The following is a 14,567-nucleotide window of genomic DNA, read 5'->3' on the forward strand; positions in this document are numbered from 1 at the left end:
TATTCTTCTATTTATCATGTTGATATTAAAATAAATAATTATGAAAATACTTTTGATTATTTCATTACTGTAAAACATTTTTAAAACATGAAAGTCTGGATTATAGTAAATAGAAGAGATTAAAAATTACTTATCAATATTATGAGTGTTTCATTACATGATCACATGACATATTTCATAAACAGTTAAAATTAAGTAGATTATCAAGACCTTTTTTCTATTTCTTTGATTATGTAACATCAATCACGACATGTAAGTAAGAACATGCAAAGAGGGAGTGATTATAAGAAGATAGAAATACTTTTTGATAATAAAGTTTTATATTAATTGGCTATATTGTGATATTGGTAAATGTGTAAATTTTTATTAAAATGTATTTTATTCTCTATTTAAATTTTGATATAAGGGTTTATTTATTATATTTAAAGTTTAAAAAATTCTAAAAATGGATATCTTCAGAATAAATCTACAAGTATAACGCCGTAATTTTTTATCGTTATAATTTACATGCTTTACCATCCAGGTGTAGTGTTTGCTAAACGTCTCATACGCCTGGAACAAAAAGTATAAAAATATTGTAATTACATATTTATTTTATGCATATTATAGTTGTTGAATTATATAACATAATAATTTTTACCGCGTATTTCTATCTTGATCGCGTATTTTCTTTTCCATTTCTGCATCTGTTAATGTTTCCAAAAATGGAGCCCATTGATCAGCTTCTGAAGGTGGTCTAAAAGGTACTTCTACAGTAGGTAAAGGTGCTTCAGAAAATGCATAGGTTCTTTGGTGCCATGATAATTGTCCTCGTACACTAAAGTAAATTTGATTAAAATATATTAATAAATTTTATTAAAATATTTTATAAAATATTCTGATTACTTATATAATTTTCCTAGAAATAAGCAAAGTGCTTGAGGCCTGTCAGTTGCTTATTACGAGTCGGGTATACTATTCAGTTTGACTTTGTTTTCAAATGGGACAAAAAAGATATAAAACGAGCGGGAAGCTCGAGATAGCGGCAAATCAAAAAGTGATTGGCCAAGTAGGATATAATACGTCAGAATCGCTAATACCAGAGTGAGAAAACATTGTGCATATTCTCATTTTGGCGAGTTCAAATAAAGAAGAGGGAATAACGAGTTGTTCATTTTAAAGCAAAACTGTACTTACCTGTAAGCAATAGCAGTAACAAATTCTCCACCAAGTCCTAATTCAGCACACAGTTTCATTGCAAATTTTTCAGGATTATTTTCTTTTTCAGACATATCCCATTCTACTTGATCTACTAAAGATGTATTTCCTACATGTATGTTTAACTTAATTATAACTCGTTGATCACACTGATCTTCTAAAATTGTTTCTTGTGGAAAAGCTTCTATTTGTTGTCTTATGGCTTGTGCAATGGCTGGTACAAAGGTTAATGGATTTAAATCTAAATCATCACATAATACCTCAGCAAATTGTTCAGGAGTTATGAGACTTTCTAAAAAAAATTAGTGTTTTATTGTGATAACATATGATCATGTAATATATAATTGGTACATAAGAAACCATACCATTTTTATTCCATGTGAAAGTATCCCTCAATTTTTGTCCTTCAATTTCCATATCTAATCGAATTGGAACTAACATTTCTTGTTGTGCTGCATTTTCTAAGTTTGCTGATGGATCTGTGTCATCAAAACTAGAAAAATACAACAAACATAATAAATGTTATTCAAAATTTATTATAGTATTAACAATGTTCTATGTTGAATAATACCATGTACAAATCACCTTTTAAAGAATAAAAATCATCTGTTAAGTATCTGTTTTCATATAAATATGGAAGAGATTAAGTATTTACCATAAAGGAAATGTTCTGACTTTTTTATTGTGTACTCTGTTACGATTAATTGGTGTAGCTTGAGGTACAGCATCCAAGTGTGAACTATTTGGTAAACTAGGCACCCAAGGCATTGATTTTTTTGATTTTCCTTCTCTAGGAGCTGGAGGTTCTGTTGAATGTACTGATACAGCTTTATACTTATCATCATTACCCTCGATAATATCTTCTACTTCACTAGCTCTTAAGAGAGATACACTAGATGCAAGTACATGTTGACTTAAGCCAAGTTCTACTAATTTTTTACGTTCATCATTTGTAATGGATCTCCTGAACATTCCAGGGTAACGTTTGTACAGTGATCCTCGAAATAGGCGTAGATAATTGCCCACTTCTGAACCAATACAATAATATTCTCCATTTTCCTCTACTTGGAAACTTATTGGTTTATCACCATATGTACGTAATGCCATGTTTATATTTTTCTATAATCATATACACATACACATACACACACATATATATATATATATATATATACATAAAAACCAAAAATCAACAACTAGTTATATTAATGTAATGTAATAATTATCCTTAATCATTCCAATACATTGCATGCAATTATTTTTATAATGTAATTATTTTTATAATGTAAAAAGTTAATCAAATATTTACATAAAATACTAATATTCTTCAAGATTTTTGAAAGCTATTAATGCGTAAGTATAATTCATAATAGAATAGTTTCAACAATATATAAAATAATATTGTTTTATATTATTGTTTATTTTGTGTACCTACCTGTTTAGCTGGTTATTTAACACTTTTCATCTGTCACGGTTTTGTTAGCATTATCGCAAATTTAGTATAAAGAGTTTTCTTTACGATTGGTGATCCATAATATACTAGTTTTTTTTTTTCAGTGAACAGTATTTCACTAAAATTTATGTATGTAAGATCATATATACAAAAAAACCTACCTTGAAAAAAGAATCAACTGTTCAAATAATTTCGTCAATTGTTGCGTACTTTGTGTTCATTAAGTATAATAATAAGATCAGAAGCCTAAAGCTACGTTTTATTGAAGTAGCATTGGCAGCAACATTTTTGACCTGTTCTCAATGATATATCAATATTATCAATATGATTACAAAGCAACTTATAATTAGTGAAAAAGCGACTAAATTTAAGATTTTTTCATTACATATATTACTTTCATAAAAATTTAATACTGTTTATTTCTGTATATAACATCCCTAGGAACTCATGCTGTTTTTTCCCTAACAATTATTCCGGAATGTGGTAACAAGACAAGTTAGAGGGGGTCAGAATAATAAACGTTAGGCGTGTCGGCGTCTGTTTTTTAGTACTTTAACAGAATTCTGCACTAAATAAGTAACTGTATTATTATAATTTTTAATGGAACTAATATCATATGTAAAAGAAATGTATTCTTTGCTTTAAAATGTCAAAGCAGCAAAAAATTTCAAGCTTGAAAAATGCTTCGTTGTTCATATCATACCATTTTATAATTCGATAAAATTTCAATTTTACGTTTGATACATTTACGTAAGTACATGTGCTTGGTGTTCGGTCACGAGTGGAAGAGGGTATGCTCTTATGGGGTAACAGCAGGGCGGTAGCCTTTGCCGGGGAATGGAGACGGAGAGCGTAAAATCGGGGGCTAGCGAGCATAGCCATAGCCATCATAGCAGAACTTCTCAAAAACATCATCGTACTCATAGTTCTAAATCTCATCACAGGCAACATTCACATAGAAGTACCAGGTACTTTAGTTAATCAAAAAAAAAAATATAACTTAGTTAAGCTTCTTTTTATGACCTTTTATGACCCTTTTGTTAACATAAACATTTTTTTAAAGGACAACTCGTAGTCAAAAGAAAGAAAGACACAATTTAGATTCCACAGAAATGGCACCTTTTCAAACAACTGTTAATGTAAGAGGAGATAGTGTTGATAATTTGGGTCAAGAAGTTATAGAAGTACAAATTTTACCTCAAGATGAAAACTGGGGTGAAAATACTACAGCTGTCACTGGAAATACTTCTGATAGATCAGAATCAACTGAAGATGTGAGCCATTGGCCAAATGAGAATGATGGATCATTTAGTTCCTGTAATCGATTTATGGGGCCGGTTATAGCAATGATGCTTGGATTAAGTGCTTTTCTTAGTCCTATAACAATGGTTATATTGCCTAAGTTAGGATTTTTTCCTGATTCTACAACTGTTTTAACTATGCAACAAAAGCTTCAGTTATTATCTTGTAATGCTGAATGTAAAGGCCAATTACTAGGTTTAGCCTTTAAATTGGTGCTATTAGGTATTGGGAGTTGGGCTGTGTTTTTACGTTCAAAAAATGCTACTATGCCACGCATATTCTTATTCCGAGCGGGAGTGTTGCTTCTTACTACATTATGCATTTGTACTTACTGGTTATTTTATGTTGTTCAGGTACATAATTTTATTAACTTTCAAGATCTCCTCAATTACAGTATTTTTATATCATTATAAATTATAGGTTACTGAGAGTGCTAAGACTGCTGCTAATGGTGAAATAACAGAATATAAAAATTTAGTAAACTATGCAGGTACTCTTGCAGATACTCTACTATTCATACATTATATTGCTATATTGCTAATTGAAATTCGCCATCAACAGCCTATCTTTTATCTTAAAGTAAGTACTTTACATTTTTGTGTAATTACTTCTTTATATCTATTCTTAGTACATTATATTTATAATAATGTTAATATTTAAGATTGTAAGATCACCAGATGGTGAATCCCGATCTTATGCAATAGGACAATTGTCAATACAGCGAGCAGCAGTATGGGTATTAGAAAGATATTATACAGAATTTCCTATTTATAATCCATATCTAGAAAGACTCCCAGTATCAAAATCTGGTAGAAAACAGTCAAGCTTCAAGTTTTATGAGGTTGATGGTGGAGTAACTGGCAGTGTTCAGTCACGAGGAGGTAGTGGTGATAGAGCAGTCATAACAACTCAAACTCGTCGTAGAGATTCCAGTCACAATGAACGTTTTTATGAAGAACATGATTATGAACGTAGAGTACGAAAACGTAGAGCAAGATTAATCACTGCCGCTGAAGAAGCATTTGCACATATAAAACGCTTGCATTCAGAAGTTGAGTCTACTCCAAATCCTGGTCCTATGGATCCCATGGAAGCTGCACAAGCAGTATTTCCATCTATGGCAAGAGCTTTGCAGAAATATTTAAGAGTTACGCGGCAACAACCGCGTCATTCTGTTGAATCTATTTTAAATCGACTTGCACGATGTTTGGCTCAAGATGCAGCACCGCGCGCATTTTTAGAACCCTTTTTTGTAACCAGCCCTGTTCTTTCAAACGAAAAAGAACGACAGAAAAAATCGCATCATTGGGCTTTAGTCTGTGAAGGAGAATTGCCTTCACGACCTCTCGCAAATGGTTGCGAATTTCAGTTACGACAAGGTGAAGTAGCTCTGTTATGTACAGTATATCATTTACCTCATTTTCACCTTACAGAACAGCTCGCACATCCTAAATCTAATAAATTCTTACTAAGATTGAATTCCGAAACGTCGGTTTAGTAACATTATAAAACCAATAGCTTTTTTCGTTTTAAAATAATATACATTAAAACGCTAATATTTTTAATGGAAACAAAACTTATTAACCGTTTGAGTCCCAAGCAGCGCGATCGCGCTGTTTAGATTTTGTGTTGAAAAGTCCCAGTACATTTGAATGCTACGGAGGACTGACGGTATTTTGTATTTCATTGTTATCTTCTCAGTAATTTTTATTGAACAAAACTTGAAATATTTATAAACTAATAATACGCATATATAATAATATAGATGTATTTTATAAAAATAACAAATATAACAAGCACTATTGCGCCGCTTGTTTCTCTCCGTAATCGATTAAGACAGGCACTATCGCACTGTTCAGGATTTTTCGACTCTGTTTTCTCAGAGACTTCTGGGACTCAAACGGTTAAAATTACAAAATTTTTTACTGTATATAAGTGAAGAAAATTACAATAATACATATTTAAATACTGGAAATTAAATATAATTATAGAAAAAAATTGATATTGAATCATGCAAGAAGATAGTACATTTAAAAATAGCTTTTTTAAGGGAATAAAATTTTGGAAATAATAAAATAGTTTTTTATGCAGAATCACAGGAAGTGTTCATCTCAATAATGTTTACATATCTTCTTTAGTGCAGATAATAGCAAAATAAAAGGACAATATAACTTTCCCATTTATAATTGTAGATAAGAGAAATTCATATTTTTATGATGTGAACACATCTATATTTATTTATTTCATTATTTTACATATTATTACTTATATATTAGTAAAATAAACTTACTATATTTTTGGGTAGTTTTATATCAGTAATTAAAACCTCTTAATTATTTTTCAGTAAGTATATATGTAATTGGAAAACTAAATCTTGAATATATATCCCCTGAGTAAATTTTCTTTCTTAAGAAACTTTACAAAATTACTTTAATGTAATAGTATTATGAAATGTATTATAATTAATACATTATTTATTGCATATTTAACATTCATAAATTTTCGTTATACGAAAATTTTTATTTATTGAAATTTATTATAACAACTTCTGCAATAGATAAGAGAAGTGTTTAAAAGAGACACTCTGGGGAAAGAGAAATACATTCCTACACGCAATATATTTGTATAATGTGCTGTTCAATTCATACAAATACATTTATAATATGTAAGGTGACATATGTATCTATTACTTCAAAGGTATAATATCTTCCATGACATAAAGTAACTTAAGTTTTTCTTATGATATGTTTTATATATATACATTTACAATATAGAATATATTACAGTAAAATTTTATAAATTTAAGAATATAGTCATTTTTAGTTTATTTGAATTTATTATTATCAATTGAAAGAGTATTATTTTAAATTCTCAAATATTAAAATATTGCAGTTGTGATAATCAAATAAGACTTCAGAACAAAACATTTTTAGAAATTTATAATTTTATATTTTGTGAAAGACATGCAATCAAATGAAACTATTATGAATTATAAGATATTTATATAATTTAAATATCGTATAAGTTTTCATTAAATACTGAAAATATGTTGCAAAATGTCTGCTTAACCTTATTTCATTATTTTAATACATAACTTTAATATTTGATTGCTAGAATCAAATATTAACTTCTTCATATAACTGTTGTTGAATACTATATTCCTACATTATTTACATCGTTTACATATAATAATATTGAATGTATTAATTTTAACATTTTTTGTATATCTTTTACATAACTTCTACATTAAACTGTTATTATTCTATATTTCATTTTGGAAGGCTGATAATATTATATTGTGTTTGAGACTATGCTTGCTATTAGAATACATGTACAGTAAATAATGTGTGTAATACTTTACATTCACGTTAATATATGTATATAAAGTATATACATCTCATGAATGTATAATGAAGTGATTAATATAATAATGAAACTTGTTATACAAAAGAAGGTTTAATGTTATAATACTCATTTTCTTTGCATTCCTGTTTAATATCTAAATTTAGATAGTAAAGAATAAAATAATTTGATATGATGAATGTATGAGATATGATGAATGTATGAGATATGATGAGTAAATTTATATACACCTAAAAAATTATTTATAACATATCATCATTTAATAACAAAAAGAAATGTATGTCACTTGCCACTGCTCATAAATTGTATTATTTAAGATTAATTGTATTATTTAAGTAAGTTAAGGATATTTATGTCTAGAGACATAACAATTCTTCTAATGCAACATTTTGACAAATATATGATGATGTGAGTAGCTTTATCTGAGATTTTTTATTTATGTTGTGAGCTTGAATGTATTAATTGGTGAGCAAAATATACTTTCTATGTATAAATATTATTCATTTTAGATATGATATATTGCTCTTCTCTCTTTCTGTATAGAATGCAATATATGGATAATTTACTTTTATAGGATTTTGCTACATTTTGTAGCAAAAAACAACGCACAAAATGAAATTTCATTTCATAGAATGTAAAATAAGATAATAAAGAGATTTGATTATTACCTTAATTTTTGTTTATAAATCTTAAACTATTTAATCCAAAAAAATTCATGTGCAAAATATATGTTTAAACTAATACATGAAATACATACGTAATATAAATAAAATCTTCATTTTGTATACTTTATGTATAATATTTCTTATAGTTTCGAATAAAATAATGTATATGATAAAATTAAAACCTAATTTTCTTTATTATAGCAAAATTGAATTTTTAATTTGAATATACTTAAAGTAATGTAATAAACATTTCCTCTGATATTACTTAGTTGCAAATGTATCGAATTTAAAAATTTAATCGATATATTTATGTATAAATCGATCTTAACTAAGGAACGTCACGCGCCAAAAGTATCGCTGAATCCATGCTGAATTGCTGAATCTCACGGATGAAGAAGTAATATAGAGCTCCTAATATGGCTAGCGATAAAAAATCAGGAAAGTCTTCAAAAGGTACGAAGTCTACCACAGAAATATTATCTGAATTTCAAATGCTTCGCAATGAACAAAGGGCAATGGCCAATAAATTGTCAGAAATGGAGATGGAACTAAATGAACACAAGTATGTGTTTCCTAACCTATATTCTTTATTTTTATTGCTTACTATAAATATATTTTAAATATTTTGAACAGATAGCAAAAATAACTTGACAGAAACTTTCATGTCACGAAATTTTAATGAAAGTTCTATAATGGAACAATGTTATAAATTTATTTATAATGTATCTTCTTTCAGATAGCATATATTATCATTTTATTTCTTAAATGATATACTCTTATCATTTTTTAGGATCGTAATTGATACATTGAAAAATATAGACCCGAAAAGAAAATGCTATCGAATGACTGGAGGAGTTTTATGTGAACGTACTGTGGAGGATGTAATGCCTGCATTAGTAACAAATAAAGAACAGGTTAGAATTGTTCTATTTTTGTTCATTGTTAGTTAAAATAATTTGCATGTATAATTTTTTATTTTTATACAATTAAAAATACAATACAACATTGAAAATTTGTAGTTAATTAAAGTCATAGATGCCCTAAATGATCAGTTAACAAAAAAAGGGCTCGAAATAAATGAATTCAAAGAGAAGCACAACATTAGAATTAGAGGACAACAGGATATGCAACAACGACAAGGTGAAGACAAAGATTCCAAAGAAGCAAAAAGAAGTGCTGTAGTTGTTAATTCACTATTAAGCAATTATTCATAAAATCAAAATTTTCTATTTATGATACATTTCCTGCTTACATATAAATCACATTTTGGCACTTATTTATTACATCTTCAAAGATAATATTGTATTTGAAGTATATAAATATTCAATTTTTTAATGATTATGTATTTTTTGATTTTTCTTTATGGATAAAAAGTATATAACTTTAAATACTTGCTTTGGTCTTCCATAGCCATCATTTTTTATTACAATTCAATTTTAGGATTATTATCAAATCAATGTATAAATCAGTCACTGAAGAATAGTAAATTGAAGAAAATTCAAAATTCATAGTAAAAATTTTAAAATATAAGGATTATATCACGGGTTGTAGTTATATGAAAAACCTGAGTTTCGAGGGTCGGAAAAATTTGGACGAAATCGAATGAGATCTTAATACTTTTGTATTGTTTGAGTTCTCAAAACTTTTGAGATCATCTGCTTGTGCTTATATTCCAAATTTAGTCGTGGGATATCGAAAAATATGAGAGAATCGAGGTCTTATCAGATTCTTTACTTCTATGTTTATAAACGAAATTATTTTAATCATAAAAAAGAATTAGAAGTTATTTTAATTTTGAGAAAGTTTTTTAAATATTTGATTTTATATTATTGTCATTTCTGTTATTAATCAAATATTTTGTTGTTTACCATTTATAAGAAAATGCATTAATTTTTTATCACAAGTGAAATATTGTTACAAGTAGGTTTAGATTAAAGCTTAATTATAAAATGGAATAATTAATTATTTGTACAAAACAACTTTATTTTATGAAATAATTATACTAGTGCACAAAATATTATGTATGAAGAATTAGAGCCATATAGAGGTATATAAAGCTTTCTAAAATTGCTATGAATACAACATAATGTCATTCTTCAAATTCCTTTTGATACAGTTCCACGTATAAAAAACTAGCTCCACATTTTTTTATAAAGAGGATATTATAATTAGTAATAAAATATATAAATATCTAAATTTTAATTTTTCATAAATTACTTATGAATAGAGAAATTATTATAATTACTTTATAAATATACGCTGTTATAAATTTACAATTTACTATTTATAGTAATTATAAAGGCAGTAATAAGCATCTAATACAGTATGTTATGTAAATATAAAAAGGCACCATTGTATGTATTATGGAGATATTAATGTTCACGATTCCATCTCCATACAGTAGCATCATCACAAACACATAACAAAACTGAACCATCTCTGCTTAAACTTGTTTGACGTATAGGTGCAGTACATCGCGGATGCTGCAGTGAATAACAGCGTGCTTGACCAGGTTCATCAACTTCCAAGTCCCACACATATGTTCTACCCACTTGATTTCCTAAAGCTATTGTACGCTGGCAAAAATCCATTGAAAATCGTATAAACCATATATCACATTCCTTAAACTCAAACCTATGTAAAACTGTAGCGCTTGTTTCTCCACTGCGTAATTGAGAATCTTCAAGGCGTCCTGGTTTCCAACAAACAATACAATTTTCACAAGATTTACTTAAAATGAAGTCACCATACCATTTAACGCAATCAACATAGTTACGATGAACATCCCGTGTAGTAAAATCTGGAAAGTGTTGAAGTATCGAATCAAAAGGTCTTCCATTACGACTAGGGTTACAATAGTAAGACTGCTTTATTGCTTCTTGCATATCTGCCTTATCCAATGACCATAGTTTCAGAGCATGATCCATGCCACATGAAATAATACGTTCTCCTTTCATATCAAAATCAGCACTTAAGACTTCATCTCTATGACCTTCAACACCACCAAATATTGCTATGCATACATCAGTTTTTATATTCCATAATCTAAGAGCATGATCTTTTGATGCTGAAAGTAATATGTTTGGATCTCTAGGATGAATTTTTAATTCATTTATTGCATGACCATGTCCAATATAGTGTTTGATGCAAGTCATAGTTACAGGACTAATAACTCTTACAACACCACGTGATCCAGCAACTGCTAATAAAGGTTTCCCAGAATCATCATAAGTCCAAGTACAAGTGTAAAAATTTTCTTCTGGATCAGGATCTGCATAACACTGACGTAATCTGATATTTCCTCCTTCTGGACATTCATAAATGCTTACTCGATTGCTTCCTACCGAAGCAAATATTAATGGTTCACCTTCTTTTAAATGATGATTAAATTGTACTCCAAATAATGGCTGTCCATGATCTTCTTTAACACTGCAGCAATATTTGTAAAGGGGCTTGTCTGTACATGGTTTATATTTTGCTGTTTTACTTCTACGCCGACCTTTTCTTCTATAACGAGCGCTGCGGGTAGGTGTATCACTGCGATGGGTACCAGCAGTCGAATTGCTGCCAATACTGCATTCAGTTTCATCACTATCATTTTCACTGTCTTCTTGACTAGAAGCATATGCTTGATTTTTACTATTTGTTTTCTTCATTTTAATATTAATAATATAAGAACAAGTTTTACAAAATTTTATATCATCAGACCAATAGTAGGAATTCCACTTGTTATGCCCAATATAGCTTCCACTAAATTTAGTATTCTATTACTTAATTGAACACAAATTTGTGGTTTCTAATAGGAATATAAAAATTAATAGAATAATTATAAATTACAAAAGAAAATATATACATATACAACTTACAAAAACATTAGCAGATAAAAATCGAATATTGTATTTTTCTCGTATTTTTGCTGATTTGTGGGAAGTCAATCCCATAATATTTGAAATTCCTCTACAATTTACAAGGCATACAGCTCCAGAAATGATATAATGTTCATCTATGAGACTTATATTTCTTTCTACCTTGAGAAATAATTTTCTTCGATATTAATATTATATCATAAAGACTATAATTGTTAGACATATATACTTATATCTACTTACTTCGGATAAAGATTGAGTAGTTCTCCAGTCAAAAACAAAAATAATGAAATCTATACCAAGACTTAAGCTCGATTCTATGATTTTATCAACAAGTTCACACTGATGTACAACAATACGCCACTTCCTTTCTTTTGCACTTTCATGTAATCCTTCAGAAACTTTGTGACATAATTCTGCTGGTCCTATAACCTATAATTATTCTTTACATTATAAATATTATTTCATATCAACAAACATTTTTTTAGAACTCAACATAACCTCACTAAACTGAATATTTACTATTTTTCAAAAAGATGACAGAAATGTGTATAAAAAGTAGTAAGAAATTATTACATTACTTAATAAAAATACCAAGATATTGTATTTGTTGATATATCTTATTAATAATACTGCATAAATATCATAAATAAATACAGCAGCATGAAATATTTGTAGAAAACTCAAATCAATTGAATTTTTTCAAATATTCTTTCCTGCCTAAATGTACAAATATAAAGTAAAATCTCCTTTAATAAATAAAAAAATAATATTTTAAAATAACAAGAAATTACAATAAAATAATATTTATATTTTATTTTTTTAGCTATTACAATAGTTATGTATTATTTGAAAAAACTTCTAGGAAAATTCTATAAAATAAAATAAACATGTAATAATTACATTTAAAAATTACAAACGCACCAAAAGAGAAACTAGACAATCATTTCGGGATACACCACAATTAGTGAGTACCCCCGCCATGTTTCCATCTTTGCCAACTATCTTACCGCTTGCCGCCACTGTTGCCAGGAGAATTCTCTCCTCAAATTCCTTCCCCTTTCGACTCTCGAGAAATACATGACGTCATATTACCTGTACTACCATTCAACAACTTAAATGTCGCTTGTGTCACGTGACATGAATTTGTCCCTCCACTCCCATTCGTACACTATAGTCCACTAACTTTATTACTGCCAGAGAGGAAATAAAAGTGCTCACGCTTATAGATCTGGTTCCCGGACTAGTGCTGCACCATACGACAAAGAGCTGAGGTTAACTAAAGTTAGCATATACAAAAACTTATAAAGTTAGCGATCTGCCCTGTTTGGTTGCAATTTATAATATACAAGAATTTATGTAGTTAAGCTTAAAGTTAGGAATTTGATCTGTTTAGTTACACACTAGCATAGACAAGAATCTGTTGAGTTCCACGCTGCAAGAATCTATTTAATTGTACGGTTGTACAAAAATGTTCATATCTAATTTTCTATCCGAGATAGACAAGTACGAGAATGACAAAATAACGCAATAATGAAACTAATTATAAATTTCCTAAGAAAGAGAAATTAATTGTTTACTATATTTTTTTTAGAGAAAAGAAGAGAATATTCTGTTCCAAACGATAATGAATCACTAAAATGACGTAGTAATTTTAATATTTTTCCATACACCATTTAAATTTAACGTTAATCTTTGATACTTAGCGTGTATATTTTTTCATACATGTAATTGTACTGGCATGAACATTTTATCATTGCATGGAACCACGTATTCTTTTTCCTTAGTATGTACGTCAATGTTTGTTGAGACCAATTCAACTATCTTGCATATGAGGTTATATGTTTTCATTAATCACAAATAAAAAAATAAAAAAGTTTAAATTTTAAGTTAAAGATCTCACCTTATGGCTGGCCTTTAATATTTGTAGATCGCTTTGATTGTCAGTCTCTCTTTTTCTTTCACTCTCATTGTCCTTTTCTATGTCTAATACGTCTAACATCTCAGTTTGAAGAAATAGAACGGTTTCTACATTTCCATTATTGCAACATTTAGGTCCCGAATTTTATACAATTATCGAATATTTCCTGTATTATCAAAAAACGCAACAATAGTTGAGAAAAAATTGTGCCTGTAGACGAAGTTGAATTAAGATATACTCACAATAAGGGCATTTTTGCATTTTGATGATATCTTAGGATTTACAATAAAACAATTACATAGCGTTTCTTTACTGAATATCTATTACTGATTACAGAGATAGTGGCGAGAAAATTTTTATATTAAAACTTTTATATTATTGATCCATTTTTTAATAAAACTTTCATCAACATGTCCGTGATATTTTTGTAATTAAAATGACACGAAGTACAATATAATTTGTTAAAAAAAATAAAAAAGAAAATGTTTCTTTGTAAACGAAAGACGTTACAATAAGCAGAGAACGATTACTGAAAAAGCAAACCTCGCAGGTTTTCGCCCGACGACTTCATGTTCCTGCGCGCTCCGAAATTTCAAAGCGAGCAAGCAAATTCTTTTATTCCCACATATAGCTCAATTTTTTTTTTTAACAACTGATAGCTTGAATTATCTGATATCTTATCTGAAATATAATTACAACGTACTTTTGTTTTTATTTAAAACCGCATTCAAAACTGTAAAAGAATATTTGAAGCAAATTCAAGGTAGTCACGTTCACAGCACGTTCTCTAGATTCGGAAA

The 14,567-nt window shown here is 28.5% G+C and overlaps 5 protein-coding genes across 6 annotated transcripts; 2 read left to right on the forward strand and 3 right to left on the reverse strand.

The window, feature by feature from the left end:
• Window positions 1–298: 298 nt before the first annotated feature.
• LOC132908252 (SWI/SNF-related matrix-associated actin-dependent regulator of chromatin subfamily B member 1) lies at window positions 299–2,921 on the reverse strand. 2 transcript variants are annotated; one of them, XM_060962057.1, is made up of 6 exons: window positions 2,812–2,921; window positions 1,853–2,316; window positions 1,563–1,690; window positions 1,177–1,489; window positions 641–817; window positions 299–552 (listed from the first exon to the last, which is right to left on the reverse strand). In XM_060962057.1, exons 2-6 carry the CDS (start codon window positions 2,302–2,304, stop codon window positions 513–515), a joined length of 1,110 nt encoding a protein of 369 aa, XP_060818040.1. In that variant the 5' UTR covers window positions 2,305–2,316; window positions 2,812–2,921; the 3' UTR covers window positions 299–512. The 2 variants fall into 2 exon arrangements, with proteins under 2 accessions (XP_060818040.1, XP_060818039.1); XM_060962056.1 differs by lacking the exon at window positions 2,812–2,921 and adding an exon at window positions 2,633–2,785.
• A 145-nt stretch (window positions 2,922–3,066) lies between these two features.
• On the forward strand, window positions 3,067–7,988 carry LOC132908251 (vang-like protein 1). Its single transcript, XM_060962055.1, has 4 exons — window positions 3,067–3,618; window positions 3,714–4,305; window positions 4,373–4,531; window positions 4,614–7,988. The coding sequence occupies exons 1-4, from the start codon at window positions 3,488–3,490 to the stop codon at window positions 5,448–5,450; spliced, it is 1,719 nt and encodes a 572-aa protein (XP_060818038.1). The 5' UTR covers window positions 3,067–3,487; the 3' UTR covers window positions 5,451–7,988.
• A 313-nt stretch (window positions 7,989–8,301) lies between these two features.
• LOC132908225 (probable prefoldin subunit 2) lies at window positions 8,302–9,321 on the forward strand. Its single transcript, XM_060962026.1, has 3 exons — window positions 8,302–8,542; window positions 8,771–8,894; window positions 9,000–9,321. The coding sequence occupies exons 1-3, from the start codon at window positions 8,397–8,399 to the stop codon at window positions 9,192–9,194; spliced, it is 465 nt and encodes a 154-aa protein (XP_060818009.1). The 5' UTR covers window positions 8,302–8,396; the 3' UTR covers window positions 9,195–9,321.
• Window positions 9,322–9,938: 617 nt separating this feature from the next.
• LOC132908197 (polycomb protein EED-like) lies at window positions 9,939–11,636 on the reverse strand. Its single transcript, XM_060961979.1, has one exon. The coding sequence runs from the start codon at window positions 11,634–11,636 to the stop codon at window positions 10,353–10,355; it is 1,284 nt and encodes a 427-aa protein (XP_060817962.1). The 3' UTR covers window positions 9,939–10,352.
• LOC132908222 (uncharacterized) lies at window positions 11,454–12,952 on the reverse strand. The gene is made up of 4 exons (XM_060962020.1): window positions 12,771–12,952; window positions 12,090–12,278; window positions 11,847–12,008; window positions 11,454–11,776 (listed from the first exon to the last, which is right to left on the reverse strand). Exons 1-4 carry the CDS (start codon window positions 12,828–12,830, stop codon window positions 11,675–11,677), a joined length of 513 nt encoding a protein of 170 aa, XP_060818003.1. The 5' UTR covers window positions 12,831–12,952; the 3' UTR covers window positions 11,454–11,674.
• Between the last annotated feature and the right edge of the window lie 1,615 nt (window positions 12,953–14,567).

This window comes from Bombus pascuorum, chromosome 6 (genome assembly GCF_905332965.1).
Source record: "Bombus pascuorum chromosome 6, iyBomPasc1.1, whole genome shotgun sequence".
NCBI lineage: Eukaryota > Metazoa > Arthropoda > Insecta > Hymenoptera > Apidae > Bombus > Bombus pascuorum.

Coding starts and splice junctions, on each gene's coding strand:
- LOC132908222 (XM_060962020.1), bottom strand. CDS start 12,830: ATGGCGGGGGTACTCACTAATTGTGGTGTATCCCGAAATGATTGTCTA. Junction 12,279..12,770: donor ATTGTCTAGTTTCTCTTTTG/GTGCGTTTGTAA, acceptor GAATAATTATAG/GTTATAGGACCAGCAGAATT. Junction 11,777..11,846: donor TTTTATCTGCTAATGTTTTT/GTAAGTTGTATA, acceptor TATTCCTATTAG/AAACCACAAATTTGTGTTCA.
- LOC132908225 (XM_060962026.1), top strand. CDS start 8,397: ATGGCTAGCGATAAAAAATCAGGAAAGTCTTCAAAAGGTACGAAGTCT. Junction 8,543..8,770: donor ATGGAACTAAATGAACACAA/GTATGTGTTTCC, acceptor ATCATTTTTTAG/GATCGTAATTGATACATTGA. Junction 8,895..8,999: donor TAGTAACAAATAAAGAACAG/GTTAGAATTGTT, acceptor GAAAATTTGTAG/TTAATTAAAGTCATAGATGC.
- LOC132908251 (XM_060962055.1), top strand. CDS start 3,488: ATGGAGACGGAGAGCGTAAAATCGGGGGCTAGCGAGCATAGCCATAGC. Junction 3,619..3,713: donor CATTCACATAGAAGTACCAG/GTACTTTAGTTA, acceptor ATTTTTTTAAAG/GACAACTCGTAGTCAAAAGA. Junction 4,306..4,372: donor GGTTATTTTATGTTGTTCAG/GTACATAATTTT, acceptor TATAAATTATAG/GTTACTGAGAGTGCTAAGAC.
- LOC132908252 (XM_060962057.1), bottom strand. CDS start 2,304: ATGGCATTACGTACATATGGTGATAAACCAATAAGTTTCCAAGTAGAG. Junction 1,691..1,852: donor GTCAGAACATTTCCTTTATG/GTAAATACTTAA, acceptor GTATTTTTCTAG/TTTTGATGACACAGATCCAT. Junction 553..640: donor GATCAAGATAGAAATACGCG/GTAAAAATTATT, acceptor TTTTTGTTCCAG/GCGTATGAGACGTTTAGCAA.
- LOC132908197 (XM_060961979.1), bottom strand. CDS start 11,636: ATGAAGAAAACAAATAGTAAAAATCAAGCATATGCTTCTAGTCAAGAA.